This window comes from Diprion similis, chromosome 12, assembly GCF_021155765.1.
Source record: "Diprion similis isolate iyDipSimi1 chromosome 12, iyDipSimi1.1, whole genome shotgun sequence".
Lineage (NCBI taxonomy): Eukaryota > Metazoa > Arthropoda > Insecta > Hymenoptera > Diprionidae > Diprion > Diprion similis.
Window position 1 is genome coordinate 17,501,410 of NC_060116.1, and position 17,218 is coordinate 17,518,627.

Genomic DNA, 17,218 nt, shown 5'->3' on the forward strand with positions numbered 1-17,218 from the left:
CAAATCGATTCCGAGACGAGAAATTTTCGGCTCCGAAAATGACCAAAAAAGTAAGGCTTACCCCTTTGGATTTTTGGCGAAAATTTCGACGATTTTGAAAAGAGCTGCAATCAATTTTTGCATGCCCTATTTCGACGTAATTTTGCGAGAGGAATCGATTAAGCGCAGTTCCAATACGCTGCGAGCGATAGCTGAAAAGTTACGGCCGAAAAAGTCATGATTTTCATCGTCATTTCTCTGCTGCTGGTCCTACGCTCTTTTTGATGTGTTTTCTGAGTTCCTGGGGGTCGAATTACTCTAGAGATGGTCATACAAATCGATTCCGAGACGAGAAATTTTCGGCTCCGAAAATGACCAAAAAAGTAAGGTTTACCCCTTTGGATTTTTGGCGAAAATTTCGACGATTTTGAAAAGAGCTGCAATCAATTTTTGCATGCCCTATTTCGACGTAATTTTGCGAGAGGAATCGATTAAGCGCAGTGCCAATACGCTGCGAGCGATAGCTGAAAAGTTACGGCCGAAAAAGTCATGATTTTCATCGTCATTTCTCTGCTGCTGGTCCTACGCTCTTTTTGATGTGTTTTCTGAGTTCCTGGGGGTCGAATTACTCTAGAGATGGTCATACAAATCGATTCCGAGACGAGAAATTTTCGGCTCCGAAAATGACCAAAAAAGTAAGGCTTACCCCTTTGGATTTTTGGCGAAAATTTCGACGATTTTGAAAAGAGCTGCAATCAATTTTTGCATGCCCTATTTCGACGTAATTTTGCGAGAGGAATCGATTAAGCGCAGTGCCAATACGCTGCGAGCGATAGCTGAAAAGTTACGGCCGAAAAAGTCATGATTTTCATCGTCATTTCTTTGCTGCTGGTCCTACGCTCTTTTTGATGTGTTTTCTGAGTTCCTGGGGGTCGAATTACTCTAGAGATGGTCATACAAATCGATTCCGAGACGAGAAATTTTCGGCTCCGAAAATGACCAAAAAAGTAAGGCTTACCCCTTTGGATTTTTGGCGAAAATTTCGACGATTTTGAAAAGAGCTGCAATCAATTTTTGCATGCCCCATTTCGACGTAATTTTGCGAGAGGAATCGATTAAGCGCAGTGCCAATACGCTGCGAGCGATAGCTGAAAAGTTACGGCCGAAAAAGTCATGATTTTCATCGTCATTTCTCTGCTGCTGGTCCTACGCTCTTTTTGATGTGTTTTCTGAGTTCCTGGGGGTCGAATTACTCTAGAGATGGTCATACAAATCGATTCCGAGACGAGAAATTTTCGGCTCCGAAAATGACCAAAAAAGTAAGGCTTACCCCTTTGGATTTTTGGCGAAAATTTCGACGATTTTGAAAAGAGCTGCAATCAATTTTTGCATGCCCTATTTCGACGTAATTTTGCGAGAGGAATCGATTAAGCGCAGTGCCAATACGCTGCGAGCGATAGCTGAAAAGTTACGGCCGAAAAAGTCATGATTTTCATCGTCATTTCTCTGCTGCTGGTCCTACGCTCTTTTTGATGTGTTTTCTGAGTTCCTGGGGGTCGAATTACTCTAGAGATGGTCACACAAATCGATTCCGAGACGAGAAATTTTCGGCTCCGAAAATGACCAAAAAAGTAAGGCTTACCCATTTGGATTTTTGGCGAAAATTTCGACGATTTTGAAAAGAGCTGCAATCAATTTTTGCATGCCCTATGTCGACGTAATTTTGCGAGAGGAATCGATTAAGCGCAGTGCCAATACGCTGCGAGCGATAGCTGAAAAGTTACGGCCGAAAAAGTCATGATTTTCATCGTCATTTCTCTGCTGCTGGTCCTACGCTCTTTTTGATGTGTTTTCTGAGTTCCTGGGGGTCGAATTACTCTAGAGATGGTCATACAAATCGATTCCGAGACGAGAAATTTTCGGCTCCGAAAATGACCAAAAAAGTAAGGCTTACCCCTTTGGATTTTTGGCGAAAATTTCGACGATTTTGAAAAGAGCTGCAATCAATTTTTGCATGCCCTATTTCGACGTAATTTTGCGAGAGAAATCGATTAAGCGCAGTGCCAATACGCTGCGAGCGATAGCTGAAAAGTTACGGCCGAAAAAGTCATGATTTTCATCGTCATTTCTCTGCTGCTGGTCCTACGCTCTTTTTGATGTGTTTTCTGAGTTCCTGGGGGTCGAATTACTCTAGAGATGGTCATACAAATCGATTCCGAGACGAGAAATTTTCGGCTCCGAAAATGACCAAAAAAGTGAGGCTTACCCCTTTGGATTTTTGGCGAAAATTCCGACGATTTTGAAAAGAGCTGCAATCAATTTTTGCATGCCCTATTTCGACGTAATTTTTCGAGAGGAATCGATTAAGCGCAGTGCCAATACGCTGCGAGCGATAGCTGAAAAGTTACGGCCGAAAAAGTCATGATTTTCATCGTCATTTCTCTGCTGCTGGTCCTACGCTCTTTTTGATGTGTTTTCTGAGTTCCTGGGGGTCGAATTACTCTAGAGATGGTCATACAAATCGATTCCGAGACGAGAAATTTTCGGCTCCGAAAATGACCAAAAAAGTAAGGCTTACCCCTTTGGATTTTTGGCGAAAATTTCGACGATTTTGAAAAGAGCTGCAATCAATTTTTGCATGCCCTATTTCGACGTAATTTTGCGAGAGGAATCGATTAAGCGCAGTGCCAATACGCTGCGAGCGATAGCTGAAAAGTTACGGCCGAAAAAGTCATGATTTTCATCGTCATTTCACTGCTGCTGGTCCTACGCTCTTTTTGATGTGTTTTCTGAGTTCCTGGGGGTCGAATTACTCTAGAGATGGTCATACAAATCGATTCCGAGACGAGAAATTTTCGGCTCCGAAAATGACCAAAAAAGTAAGGCTTACCCCTTTGGATTTTTGGCGAAAATTTCGACGATTTTGAAAAGAGCTGCAATCAATTTTTGCATGCCCTATTTCGACGTAATTTTGCGAGAGGAATCGATTAAGCGCAGTGCCAATACGCTGCGAGCGATAGCTGAAAAGTTACGGCCGAAAAAGTCATGATTTTCATCGTCATTTCTCTGCTGCTGGTCCTACGCTCTTTTTGATGTGTTTTCTGAGTTCCTGGGGGTCGAATTACTCTAGAGATGGTCATACAAATCGATTCCGAGACGAGAAATTTTCGGCTCCGAAAATGACCAAAAAAGTAAGGCTTACCCCTTTGGATTTTTGGCGAAAATTTCGACGATTTTGAAAAGAGCTGCAATCAATTTTTGCATGCCCTATTTCGACGTAATTTTGCGAGAGGAATCGATTAAGCGCAGTGCCAATACGCTGCGAGCGATAGCTGAAAAGTTACGGCCGAAAAAGTCATGATTTTCATCGTCATTTCTCTGCTGCTGGTCCTACGCTCTTTTTGATGTGTTTTCTGAGTTCCTGGGGGTCGAATTACTCTAGAGATGGTCATACAAATCGATTCCGAGACGAGAAATTTTCGGCTCCGAAAATGACCAAAAAAGTAAGGCTTACCCCTTTGGATTTTTGGCGAAAATTTCGACGATTTTGAAAAGAGCTGCAATCAATTTTTGCATGCCCTATTTCGACGTAATTTTGCGAGAGGAATCGATTAAGCGCAGTGCCAATACGCTGCGAGCGATAGCTGAAAAGTTACGGCCGAAAAAGTCATGATTTTCATCGTCATTTCTCTGCTGCTGGTCCTACGCTCTTTTTGATGTGTTTTCTGAGTTCCTGGGGGTCGAATTACTCTAGAGATGGTCATACAAATCGATTCCGAGACGAGAAATTTTCGGCTCCGAAAATGACCAAAAAAGTAAGGCTTACCCCTTTGGATTTTTGGCGAAAATTTCGACGATTTTGAAAAGAGCTGCAATCAATTTTTGCATGCCCTATTTCGACGTAATTTTGCGAGAGGAATCGATTAAGCGCAGTGCCAATACGCTGCGAGCGATAGCTGAAAAGTTACGGCCGAAAAAGTCATGATTTTCATCGTCATTTCTCTGCTGCTGGTCCTACGCTCTTTTTGATGTGTTTTCTGAGTTCCTGGGGGTCGAATTACTCTAGAGATGGTCATACAAATCGATTCCGAGACGAGAAATTTTCGGCTCCGAAAATGACCAAAAAAGTAAGGCTTACCCCTTTGGATTTTTGGCGAAAATTTCGACGATTTTGAAAAGAGCTGCAATCAATTTTTGCATGCCCTATTTCGACGTAATTTTGCGAGAGGAATCGATTAAGCGCAGTGCCAATACGCTGCGAGCGATAGCTGAAAAGTTACGGCCGAAAAAGTCATGATTTTCATCGTCATTTCTCTGCTGCTGGTCCTACGCTCTTTTTGATGTGTTTTCTGAGTTCCTGGGGGTCGAATTACTCTAGAGATGGTCATACAAATCGATTCCGAGACGAGAAATTTTCGGCTCCGAAAATGACCAAAAAAGTAAGGCTTACCCCTTTGGATTTTTGGCGAAAATTTCGACGATTTTGAAAAGAGCTGCAATCAATTTTTGCATGCCCTATTTCGACGTAATTTTGCGAGAGGAATCGATTAAGCGCAGTGCCAATACGCTGCGAGCGATAGCTGAAAAGTTACGGCCGAAAAAGTCATGATTTTCATCGTCATTTCTCTGCTGCTGGTCCTACGCTCTTTTTGATGTGTTTTCTGAGTTCCTGGGGGTCGAATTACTCTAGAGATGGTCATACAAATCGATTCCGAGACGAGAAATTTTCGGCTCCGAAAATGACCAAAAAAGTAAGGCTTACCCCTTTGGATTTTTGGCGAAAATTTCGACGATTTTGAAAAGAGCTGCAATCAATTTTTGCATGCCCTATTTCGACGTAATTTTGCGAGAGGAATCGATTAAGCGCAGTGCCAATACGCTGCGAGCGATAGCTGAAAAGTTACGGCCGAAAAAGTCATGATTTTCATCGTCATTTCTCTGCTGCTGGTCCTACGCTCTTTTTGATGTGTTTTCTGAGTTCCTGGGGGTCGAATTACTCTAGAGATGGTCACACAAATCGATTCCGAGACGAGAAATTTTCGGCTCCGAAAATGACCAAAAAAGTAAGGCTTACCCCTTTGGATTTTTGGCGAAAATTTCGACGATTTTGAAAAGAGCTGCAATCAATTTTTGCATGCCCTATTTCGACGTAATTTTGCGAGAGGAATCGATTAAGCGCAGTTCCAATACGCTGCGAGCGATAGCTGAAAAGTTACGGCCGAAAAAGTCATGATTTTCATCGTCATTTCTCTGCTGCTGGTCCTACGCTCTTTTTGATGTGTTTTCTGAGTTCCTGGGGGTCGAATTACTCTAGAGATGGTCATACAAATCGATTCCGAGACGAGAAATTTTCGGCTCCGAAAATGACCAAAAAAGTAAGGCTTACCCCTTTGGATTTTTGGCGAAAATTTCGACGATTTTGAAAAGAGCTGCAATCAATTTTTGCATGCCCTATTTCGACGTAATTTTGCGAGAGGAATCGATTAAGCGCAGTGCCAATACGCTGCGAGCGATAGCTGAAAAGTTACGGCCGAAAAAGTCATGATTTTCATCGTCATTTCTTTGCTGCTGGTCCTACGCTCTTTTTGATGTGTTTTCTGAGTTCCTGGGGGTCGAATTACTCTAGAGATGGTCATACAAATCGATTCCGAGACGAGAAATTTTCGGCTCCGAAAATGACCAAAAAAGTAAGGCTTACCCCTTTGGATTTTTGGCGAAAATTTCGACGATTTTGAAAAGAGCTGCAATCAATTTTTGCATGCCCCATTTCGACGTAATTTTGCGAGAGGAATCGATTAAGCGCAGTGCCAATACGCTGCGAGCGATAGCTGAAAAGTTACGGCCGAAAAAGTCATGATTTTCATCGTCATTTCTCTGCTGCTGGTCCTACGCTCTTTTTGATGTGTTTTCTGAGTTCCTGGGGGTCGAATTACTCTAGAGATGGTCATACAAATCGATTCCGAGACGAGAAATTTTCGGCTCCGAAAATGACCAAAAAAGTAAGGCTTACCCCTTTGGATTTTTGGCGAAAATTTCGACGATTTTGAAAAGAGCTGCAATCAATTTTTGCATGCCCTATTTCGACGTAATTTTGCGAGAGGAATCGATTAAGCGCAGTGCCAATACGCTGCGAGCGATAGCTGAAAAGTTACGGCCGAAAAAGTCATGATTTTCATCGTCATTTCTCTGCTGCTGGTCCTACGCTCTTTTTGATGTGTTTTCTGAGTTCCTGGGGGTCGAATTACTCTAGAGATGGTCACACAAATCGATTCCGAGACGAGAAATTTTCGGCTCCGAAAATGACCAAAAAAGTAAGGCTTACCCCTTTGGATTTTTGGCGAAAATTTCGACGATTTTGAAAAGAGCTGCAATCAATTTTTGCATGCCCTATTTCGACGTAATTTTGCGAGAGGAATCGATTAAGCGCAGTTCCAATACGCTGCGAGCGATAGCTGAAAAGTTACGGCCGAAAAAGTCATGATTTTCATCGTCATTTCTCTGCTGCTGGTCCTACGCTCTTTTTGATGTGTTTTCTGAGTTCCTGGGGGTCGAATTACTCTAGAGATGGTCATACAAATCGATTCCGAGACGAGAAATTTTCGGCTCCGAAAATGACCAAAAAAGTAAGGCTTACCCCTTTGGATTTTTGGCGAAAATTTCGACGATTTTGAAAAGAGCTGCAATCAATTTTTGCATGCCCTATTTCGACGTAATTTTGCGAGAGGAATCGATTAAGCGCAGTGCCAATACGCTGCGAGCGATAGCTGAAAAGTTACGGCCGAAAAAGTCATGATTTTCATCGTCATTTCTCTGCTGCTGGTCCTACGCTCTTTTTGATGTGTTTTCTGAGTTCCTGGGGGTCGAATTACTCTAGAGATGGTCATACAAATCGATTCCGAGACGAGAAATTTTCGGCTCCGAAAATGACCAAAAAAGTAAGGCTTACCCCTTTGGATTTTTGGCGAAAATTTCGACGATTTTGAAAAGAGCTGCAATCAATTTTTGCATGCCCTATTTCGACGTAATTTTGCGAGAGGAATCGATTAAGCGCAGTGCCAATACGCTGCGAGCGATAGCTGAAAAGTTACGGCCGAAAAAGTCATGATTTTCATCGTCATTTCTCTGCTGCTGGTCCTACGCTCTTTTTGATGTGTTTTCTGAGTTCCTGGGGGTCGAATTACTCTAGAGATGGTCATACAAATCGATTCCGAGACGAGAAATTTTCGGCTCCGAAAATGACCAAAAAAGTAAGGCTTACCCCTTTGGATTTTTGGCGAAAATTTCGACGATTTTGAAAAGAGCTGCAATCAATTTTTGCATGCCCTATTTCGACGTAATTTTGCGAGAGGAATCGATTAAGCGCAGTGCCAATACGCTGCGAGCGATAGCTGAAAAGTTACGGCCGAAAAAGTCATGATTTTCATCGTCATTTCTCTGCTGCTGGTCCTACGCTCTTTTTGATGTGTTTTCTGAGTTCCTGGGGGTCGAATTACTCTAGAGATGGTCATACAAATCGATTCCGAGACGAGAAATTTTCGGCTCCGAAAATGACCAAAAAAGTAAGGCTTACCCCTTTGGATTTTTGGCGAAAATTTCGACGATTTTGAAAAGAGCTGCAATCAATTTTTGCATGCCCTATTTCGACGTAATTTTGCGAGAGGAATCGATTAAGCGCAGTGCCAATACGCTGCGAGCGATAGCTGAAAAGTTACGGCCGAAAAAGTCATGATTTTCATCGTCATTTCTCTGCTGCTGGTCCTACGCTCTTTTTGATGTGTTTTCTGAGTTCCTGGGGGTCGAATTACTCTAGAGATGGTCACACAAATCGATTCCGAGACGAGAAATTTTCGGCTCCGAAAATGACCAAAAAAGTAAGGCTTACCCCTTTGGATTTTTGGCGAAAATTTCGACGATTTTGAAAAGAGCTGCAATCAATTTTTGCATGCCCTATTTCGACGTAATTTTGCGAGAGGAATCGATTAAGCGCAGTTCCAATACGCTGCGAGCGATAGCTGAAAAGTTACGGCCGAAAAAGTCATGATTTTCATCGTCATTTCTCTGCTGCTGGTCCTACGCTCTTTTTGATGTGTTTTCTGAGTTCCTGGGGGTCGAATTACTCTAGAGATGGTCATACAAATCGATTCCGAGACGAGAAATTTTCGGCTCCGAAAATGACCAAAAAAGTAAGGCTTACCCCTTTGGATTTTTGGCGAAAATTTCGACGATTTTGAAAAGAGCTGCAATCAATTTTTGCATGCCCTATTTCGACGTAATTTTGCGAGAGGAATCGATTAAGCGCAGTGCCAATACGCTGCGAGCGATAGCTGAAAAGTTACGGCCGAAAAAGTCATGATTTTCATCGTCATTTCTTTGCTGCTGGTCCTACGCTCTTTTTGATGTGTTTTCTGAGTTCCTGGGGGTCGAATTACTCTAGAGATGGTCATACAAATCGATTCCGAGACGAGAAATTTTCGGCTCCGAAAATGACCAAAAAAGTAAGGCTTACCCCTTTGGATTTTTGGCGAAAATTTCGACGATTTTGAAAAGAGCTGCAATCAATTTTTGCATGCCCCATTTCGACGTAATTTTGCGAGAGGAATCGATTAAGCGCAGTGCCAATACGCTGCGAGCGATAGCTGAAAAGTTACGGCCGAAAAAGTCATGATTTTCATCGTCATTTCTCTGCTGCTGGTCCTACGCTCTTTTTGATGTGTTTTCTGAGTTCCTGGGGGTCGAATTACTCTAGAGATGGTCATACAAATCGATTCCGAGACGAGAAATTTTCGGCTCCGAAAATGACCAAAAAAGTAAGGCTTACCCCTTTGGATTTTTGGCGAAAATTTCGACGATTTTGAAAAGAGCTGCAATCAATTTTTGCATGCCCTATTTCGACGTAATTTTGCGAGAGGAATCGATTAAGCGCAGTGCCAATACGCTGCGAGCGATAGCTGAAAAGTTACGGCCGAAAAAGTCATGATTTTCATCGTCATTTCTCTGCTGCTGGTCCTACGCTCTTTTTGATGTGTTTTCTGAGTTCCTGGGGGTCGAATTACTCTAGAGATGGTCACACAAATCGATTCCGAGACGAGAAATTTTCGGCTCCGAAAATGACCAAAAAAGTAAGGCTTACCCATTTGGATTTTTGGCGAAAATTTCGACGATTTTGAAAAGAGCTGCAATCAATTTTTGCATGCCCTATGTCGACGTAATTTTGCGAGAGGAATCGATTAAGCGCAGTGCCAATACGCTGCGAGCGATAGCTGAAAAGTTACGGCCGAAAAAGTCATGATTTTCATCGTCATTTCTCTGCTGCTGGTCCTACGCTCTTTTTGATGTGTTTTCTGAGTTCCTGGGGGTCGAATTACTCTAGAGATGGTCATACAAATCGATTCCGAGACGAGAAATTTTCGGCTCCGAAAATGACCAAAAAAGTAAGGCTTACCCCTTTGGATTTTTGGCGAAAATTTCGACGATTTTGAAAAGAGCTGCAATCAATTTTTGCATGCCCTATTTCGACGTAATTTTGCGAGAGAAATCGATTAAGCGCAGTGCCAATACGCTGCGAGCGATAGCTGAAAAGTTACGGCCGAAAAAGTCATGATTTTCATCGTCATTTCTCTGCTGCTGGTCCTACGCTCTTTTTGATGTGTTTTCTGAGTTCCTGGGGGTCGAATTACTCCAGAGATGGTCATACGAATCGATTCCGAGACGAGAAATTTTCGGCTCTGAAAATGACCAAAAAAGTAAGGCTTACCCCTTTGGAATTTTCGCGAAAATTTCGACGATTTTGAAAAGAGCTGCAATCAATTTTTGCATGCCCTATTTCGACGTAATTTTGCGAGAGGAATCGATTGAGCGCAGTCCCAATACGCTGCGAGCGATGGCTGAAAAGTTACGGCCTAAAAAGTCATGATTTTCGACGTCATTTCTCTGCTGCTGGTCCTACGCTCTTTTTGATGTGTTTTCTGAGTTCCTGGGGGTCGAATTACTCTCGAGATGGTCATACAAATCGATTCCGAGACGAGAAATTTTCGGCTCCGAAAATGACCAAAAAAGTAAGGCTTACCCCTTTGGATTTTTGGCGAAAATTTCGACGATTTTGAAAAGAGCTGCAATCAATTTTTGCATGCCCTATTTCGACGTAATTTTGCGAGAGGAATCGATTAAGCGCAGTGCCAATACGCTGCGAGCGATAGCTGAAAAGTTACGGCCTAAAAACTCATGATTTTCATCGTCATTTCTCTGCTGCTGGTCCTACGCTCTTTTCGATGTGTTTTCTGAGTTTCTGGGGGTCGAATTACTCTAGAGATGGTCATACAAATCGATTTCGAGACGAGAAATTTTCGGCTCCGAAAATGACCAAAAAAGTAAGGCTTACCCCTTTGGAATTTTGGCGAAAATTTCGACGATTTTGAAAAAAGCTGCAATCGATTTCTGCATGCCCTATTTCGACGTAATTTTGCGAGAGGAATCGATTGAGCGCAGTCCCAAAACGCTGCGAGCGATGGCTGAGAAGTTACGGCCGAAAAAGTCATGATTTTCATCGTCATTTCTCTGCTGCTGGTCCTACGCTCTTTTTGATGTGTTTTCTGAGTTCCTGGGGGTCGAATTACTCTAGAGATGGTCATACGAACTAATTCGGGGACAAAAATTTCCTGGTCTCAAAAAGTAAGGCGTTCGCAATTTTAATGAAAATTTTGATGACTTTCAAAAGTGCTGGAAGCAATTATTTGGTGCACTGGATGGACGTAATTTTGCGAGAGGAATGGACTCGCGATTGCGTCCGAATACGCTGCCAGTTACGGAATCTCTCTTCTTCATTTCGTACATTTTTTTACATGTCTTAATACCAATCCCAGAAATGGTAATTCTTTGAATACACATGTAATCGAGATTCTCCGACCTATACAACCACGTAGGTTCCTTTGCGCGGCATTTAGGCGTTGCGCTCAATCGATAAAAATATCAAAATATTGACGATTGGTGATCAGATACGTGGATGGAACGGGTTATTCCCGTTAATCCCTTAAGACGTAAGAAGCTCGAAAAAAACCTGCTTGGTCCGCTGTTCACAGCGAGTCGAGATTGTGCGCTACGAATCTTTCCTGTAAAATTACGTCGATACACAGTCGGAAAGAATTGATTTCAGCTGTTTTCAAAATCCGCTACAAATGGACTTAAACATTTAAAGCGGTTAGCCGTCGTTGTTTTGCAATTTTCTCGAGGTCACAAACTTCGCTACTCAGAATTAATTTTCAGAAGCTTTCTCTCACAAATCGAACTCTGCGGACTTCCATAAAGGCATCTAGAACATTGTTGGTTCAATAGCTGAGAAAATACAATTAAACTATTCCGCTTATCGTCACCAACTTTAAAATTTGATCTCAACAATTGGTGTTCGTTTGTTATCTTTTTATCCTGCAAATCCTGCTGATACGGCGTTATAGAGCTCGATTGATTCTAGCGTTTTCTGAAAAATTGCACGTGTTTGATTTTAGAAATGACGCGTGTCTCCGGTTTCGAGTTGAGGTTTTTGCTATAGTCTGTCGCGCACGTTTGATCGCCTACAACTCTGGTTACCAAATTATAAAGTTTTCCATCTCAGAAAATAGTGTTCAGCGACAAATGTATACTCACCACGTCGTTTGATACTGTAAATCATACAAGATACACCACTCAGGTTGTTACTGGTACAACAGTACAACAATGAAACAATGTTTCATTACGAATCGTTAACCATCACAGATTTGATTCGCGTAACAATATATGGTAGCCCTAGTTTCTCCACTCAGTCGAATCTACTTATAGCAGGAGAAACGGTGACTGAAAATTTTCACTAAAAATGATGAGCATTTACAGTATTTATTGACAACATTTCGGTTTTATTTCACATATTTTCAGGTGCCCAGAGCTTAAATGTTCTATCATACGAGCTAGTAACTATAAATTTATGGTCAGGGGAGATGTCGCAGCACATTACTTTGCCATCATGTCCGGGCAATGTCTTCAATGGTTGCCACGTTTTATTGGACCAAATTTTTGCGGTATTATCATACGACGCTGTAACCAAATACTGCCCTTCGGTACGCTGATACTTCACGTCTGATAATAAATTGGTGTGTGCTGGTATTGTGTAAATACACGATCTTTTTCTCAAGTCCCATATTTTGCACGAATTATCCTCGCTTGCAGTAGCCAGGTGAAAACCATTAGGCGAAAAATCAACTCCGAAAATAGATTTCAAGTGACCCTCCATAAACATAATACAGCGGCCTGTTCTCAGGTCCCAAACTCTGCCAAAGGAATCGTGGCCTCCCGTAGCAACAACGCTGCCATCACATTGGAAGCTGAAAAAAGAAACCTTTTTTTCAATCAACCATTGTTTCTGCCACTCCATCAAAAAGCACTGACAAGATTTATTCAAGAATAGTAAAACTATATTATAGTATTAACCTTATGCAATGTACTGCCTTGGCGTGACCCTCTTGATGCAAAACTTCAGCTTGTTGTTCTAGGTCCCACAGTCGCCAAGAAGCATCGTGGCAACAGGTTCCTAAAAAACGACCCGATGGATGAAATGCAATCCTTGATACTCTGTGGGGCTCATGGCCTTCAACTTCTGCTAATGGCTCTTCACTGTTGCCTCCACCCCACAGCTTGACACTTCCTGGGAGAACATGAAGACAGAGATGAAACTATAAATAAACTAGCTGAGCAGAAGACCAGTCATAATGCGATCTTATAATTTCAGAAGCTGAGCATCCACTTCATAAGAATGAGCAAGTCAATCATTGACTGATAATATCACCGATTTGAGAATACATAGATGAATTTATTCATGCAAATGTGCAATACTTATTCATGCAAATAAGCAGTATAATTTCAATGTGCGACAGCCTTCCTGATGCATCAGGAGTCCTGGTGAACCATAGAAATATCTTTTGTCTAATTGCAAAATAGATGCTTTTCTGCGTGGGTCATCAACACATGTCCTTCACCAGCCTAATAATTACCATCTGAAGCACAGCTTGCTAGAACGCATGTAGGTGATGCATTTTCCCCCAGCATCTCTTCAGAGAGTGTTGCTTTTGGATGGAAAACAATACAGCTTACATTACAGGTATGACCCCTGAGAGTTCTGGCAATTGAGCACTCAGGTACAGACCAAATTTTGCAAAGCCCAGACCAGGAAGATGTTGCCAATAATTTTGAATTCGGACTGAATTGGCAAAATGATATGGGGCGGCTGTCTCCAATTTGGGAGCAATAAATGCTCAAAGCTTGTAATTTTTTCAGGAGTTCCTGTCGACGTGCCGTACGTGTAGCCCCTGGAAGCTCTAATTCTTCTCTGGATTTTTCAAGCCGGTCTCTGGCCCTGGGAAGTGAATATGCTAAAAAAAAAACGGAACTGTAATATAATGTAAACCATTAATTTTGAGTCAATACTTCTTGATACTTACATGCTATCCACGAGCGGGCAATTTGAAGAGAATCTGGTCCTTCGTGGTACCAAGTTGATTCCGCATCTCGTTCTGTCTGATGCGATGGCCGCTCCTCGTCCTCATGCTTTTTTTTGATAGCGTCTTCACCTAAGCTGGCCAATAATTCTCTCAGCCTAGACCTTCTGTCTGCTGGGCCTTCTCCAAACAAACAAATTGGTTCCCCCAGTTGGCGCAAGTTTTTTTTTACTTCTGAATCATCCGTCGAAACATTAATCTGTCTGGCTTTTTTTCTCCGCTCAAATTCTTCAAGCAGAGCCTGCCTATCTTTAGACATCTCATCTTCAAGTTCCATGTATTCATTTGATATGTGTACATTGCCCAGGGCAGAACCTGTTGTCGGTGTATCTGATGGACTCCTATTATGATCTCTCTCTTCATCCGAAGATTCTGCAGATGTAGCTGTGAGTCGGGCACGTTCAGCTTCCTCAAGGGATCCATAATGCACGGTTTTTTGCTTTTTCACATAAACCAGATCCTCGTCGTCAGACATTTCGATTATATTTAAGTATAAAAATTTACATATACGTTATTTTTTTAAATATTTCACAAACTTCGGCTGCAAACGTTTATAATTTAGGTTAGGCTACCACCACTCAGTTCTTAATTAAAGATCTACAGAAATACTGTAAAGTATAGCAAAGTATTCTTTGATTACAGTAATTACAGTAGCTGAAATGAATTCATCTTTTCTCGAACGAATATTAAGAGTTATCCAGTGACATTATCGTAAGTTATTATATGTATGTAAATTATCATAATCGCCATACTGGACGCTATTCGAAGCATAGACTACGTTTCCACCGTGGGTACAAGTGGTACAAACCACGGTCGTACAAACTGAATGCGAGTGGGGTCTGCTCGACTGTGGCGAGTTCACATAGGCGCATTCACGCGGAGCTCCGTTGGACGGTAACCGATCGCAACGCATAAAATCTCTAGTAAACACAATTTTTTTTTTTTAAACAGAGTATTTTTTTTTTGTTGAAAACCTAAATATTTCTTTTTATTTATCGTCTCGTTCCGAATATAACTATAACATAGGTATCCTATATCATAGATATAATAATTTGAAATATAGATAGACTGGAAAACGTATTACAAAATTAGCAATTAATTGGGGATGCGTAAAAAAAGAACGATTTTATTTTACAGGTAAAAGAAACATTTATAAAACAAATATATATATATATATATATCAATTACAAATGCGACAATAATATGCCTCAGCGTCGCCATCGGCAAGAACCAGAACTATTATTGGCTGGAATTTCGGCCGCAGCTAGTTTCATGTAAGAAGCGCTGAGTGGGGCCTCCTTTTCTCTACCCTCTATGCTGCAAAGTATGAAGACGTTCCGTCATTATCGAGAATTCAGTGCCTGTCACAGTGTTTTGCTGCCTAGTTTTTGACGAATAGGAATGCCAATAAAATAGGAAATTCGCACTCAGTGCGCATCAAGTGACGCTTCCCTGTTTTATTGGCATTACAATTGGTCAATTTACAATATTAAAAATAATTAAGCAAGGCCTCGCACAGTCTTATGCAAGTAGACTTTATCTCTTCAGTCCAGTATTCGTACTCGTAGCTACAACCACGTTATTGCACACTGGTATAACGCTATTGCGACTGGTTTACCATAGTCCATGCTCAGTATTCAATATGCTGGTGAAAACTTGGCGATGCTATGAATCATTAGTCCTTGGCCTAACGAGATATAGCCATGAATAAAGAAAGAAGACGCTATACATATCTTGCGGTGCGATAAATATGTTTCCCCCACTTTTCCTGTCGAAAAATTCAAAATTCCCTGACCTTTTCGCATAAAACGTAGGTGATGTTAGGTGGATTTTATGACCAAAAGCTCCAGAAACTACGCAACTTCAATATATAAAATATTTGTTGGATTCAGAACACAGTGGGGCATCGTTTCACACAAATAATTAGAAATTAAACAACACCATTTCCGAATGTAAGCTTAGCTGAATTTACGAAGCACTGTTGAAGTTGAAAACTATTCATAAAAAAGCATGTTTTTTCCCTGTGGTACATCATAATTCCCTGACTTTTCCTAATAATCGAAAGGGTATAGCCGGATTTGTATGGGAAATTTGCCCCCGCGGCTGTTTTGATTTGCACTTGGCGGGATCGATTTGACATCAAATAAAAATAATTCAGCTAAATCTTTAGATTATTATCTCAAACAGTTTTCAACATTTTCGAAAAAAACTTTTTTCGATTTTATTTTTTTTTGCATTAGTAAAATTCAAAATTAACGAATGGTGATTTTACACTCCTAATTCTTAGGATTAAACGGGATAAAAAAACATTTTCATTGCGAGTCTCAAGTGGAAATCCGATTTTTAAGAACAGAAATAAAACGATAATGATTTTTTTTACCGTGATATTTACAAGTGTCCACCGCCAAACTTTGTCAGAAAATGTCTTTTATACCCCTTTACACTCAAGAATTTTTTCATTTTTTCAAAGTGGTGGAACATTATGAAAAAAAATAAAAACCAATTTTTTTTTTTCAATCCTGCATCAAGGGGACACTTCAGTGAAACTCCAAACTTGTTCGATTTGCTTGAAACTTGAACTCATAATAAAGCTCCATAAAACAAGTGGTTTTCACTCGGTTCCAATCAGTTACGTTTCACACGTGTCCAGTATTATTTATAACAATGTGAAAAAATGGTGTTTTCGAAAAGCTCCTTGTATCAAAATTCTTATCATGAGAATCTGAAAAAATTCCACAGCTATTAGAGGAGCGTAGAGAACAAAAGTTACCATGGAAATTACAATCCGACAAGTTATCACATAATTGACAATTTTCACAAAAATTGTCAATGACTGATTATTGGGACAATTAGGTCGTAACTTGTTGGATCGCAATTTCTGTGCTAACTTATGTTCTCTACGCTCCTCTAATAGCTGTGGAATTTTTTCAGATTCTCACGATAAGAATTGTGATGCAAGGAGCTTTTCAAAAACACCATTTTTTTACATTATTTTAAATAATAACTGGACACATGTGGAACGTAACTGACTGGAACCGAGTGAAAAGCACCATACACTGACGTGTTCCCTCAACGCAAGATTTTGTAAAAAAAAAAAAATTTCTTTTTAATTTTTTTTTTCATAATGTTTCACCACTCCAAAAAAAATGAAAAAATTCTTGAGTGTAAAGGGGTATAGAAGACATTTTCTGACAAAGTTTAGCGGTGGACACTTTTAAATAACACGGAAAAAAAATGATTATAGTTTTATTTCTGTTCTTAAAAATCGGCTTTCCACTCGAGATTCATAATGAAAATGTTTTTTCATCCCGTTTACTCCTAAGAATTGGGGAAAAAACCACCATTCGTTAATTTTGAATTTGACCACTGAAAAAAAAAGTAAAATCGAAGTTTTTTTTCGAAAATTTCGAGACCTGTTTGAGATAATGAGCTACAAATTTAGATGAATTATTTTTATTTGATTCCAAATCGATCCCCCAAGTGCAAATCAAAAAAGGGCAGATTTCCCATACAAACCCGCCTATACCCTTTCCTGATGATTCCCGGTTTTCCCGGACTGTCACCACCCTATCTGTCATCTGTGTATGCATAGTGAAGCCCTAAACACTTTTTTAACGAGTTACGGCACAGACTGTTACCTCAGCAAAGTAAGTATTCGAACCTTTACAACACTTGTATTTTTAGAATGGTCAGTAGTAAAATTAAAAATAAAAAGAAACTAG

General features: G+C 40.7%; 1 protein-coding gene across 1 annotated transcript; it reads right to left on the minus strand.

The window, feature by feature from the left end:
• Positions 1 to 11,828: 11,828 nt before the first annotated feature.
• On the minus strand, positions 11,829 to 14,213 carry LOC124413219 (U4/U6 small nuclear ribonucleoprotein Prp4). The gene is made up of 4 exons (XM_046893655.1): positions 13,440 to 14,213; positions 12,993 to 13,370; positions 12,433 to 12,646; positions 11,829 to 12,326 (listed from the first exon to the last, which is right to left on the minus strand). Exons 1-4 carry the CDS (start codon positions 13,969 to 13,971, stop codon positions 11,867 to 11,869), a joined length of 1,584 nt encoding a protein of 527 aa, XP_046749611.1. The 5' UTR covers positions 13,972 to 14,213; the 3' UTR covers positions 11,829 to 11,866.
• Positions 14,214 to 17,218: the final 3,005 nt, after the last annotated feature.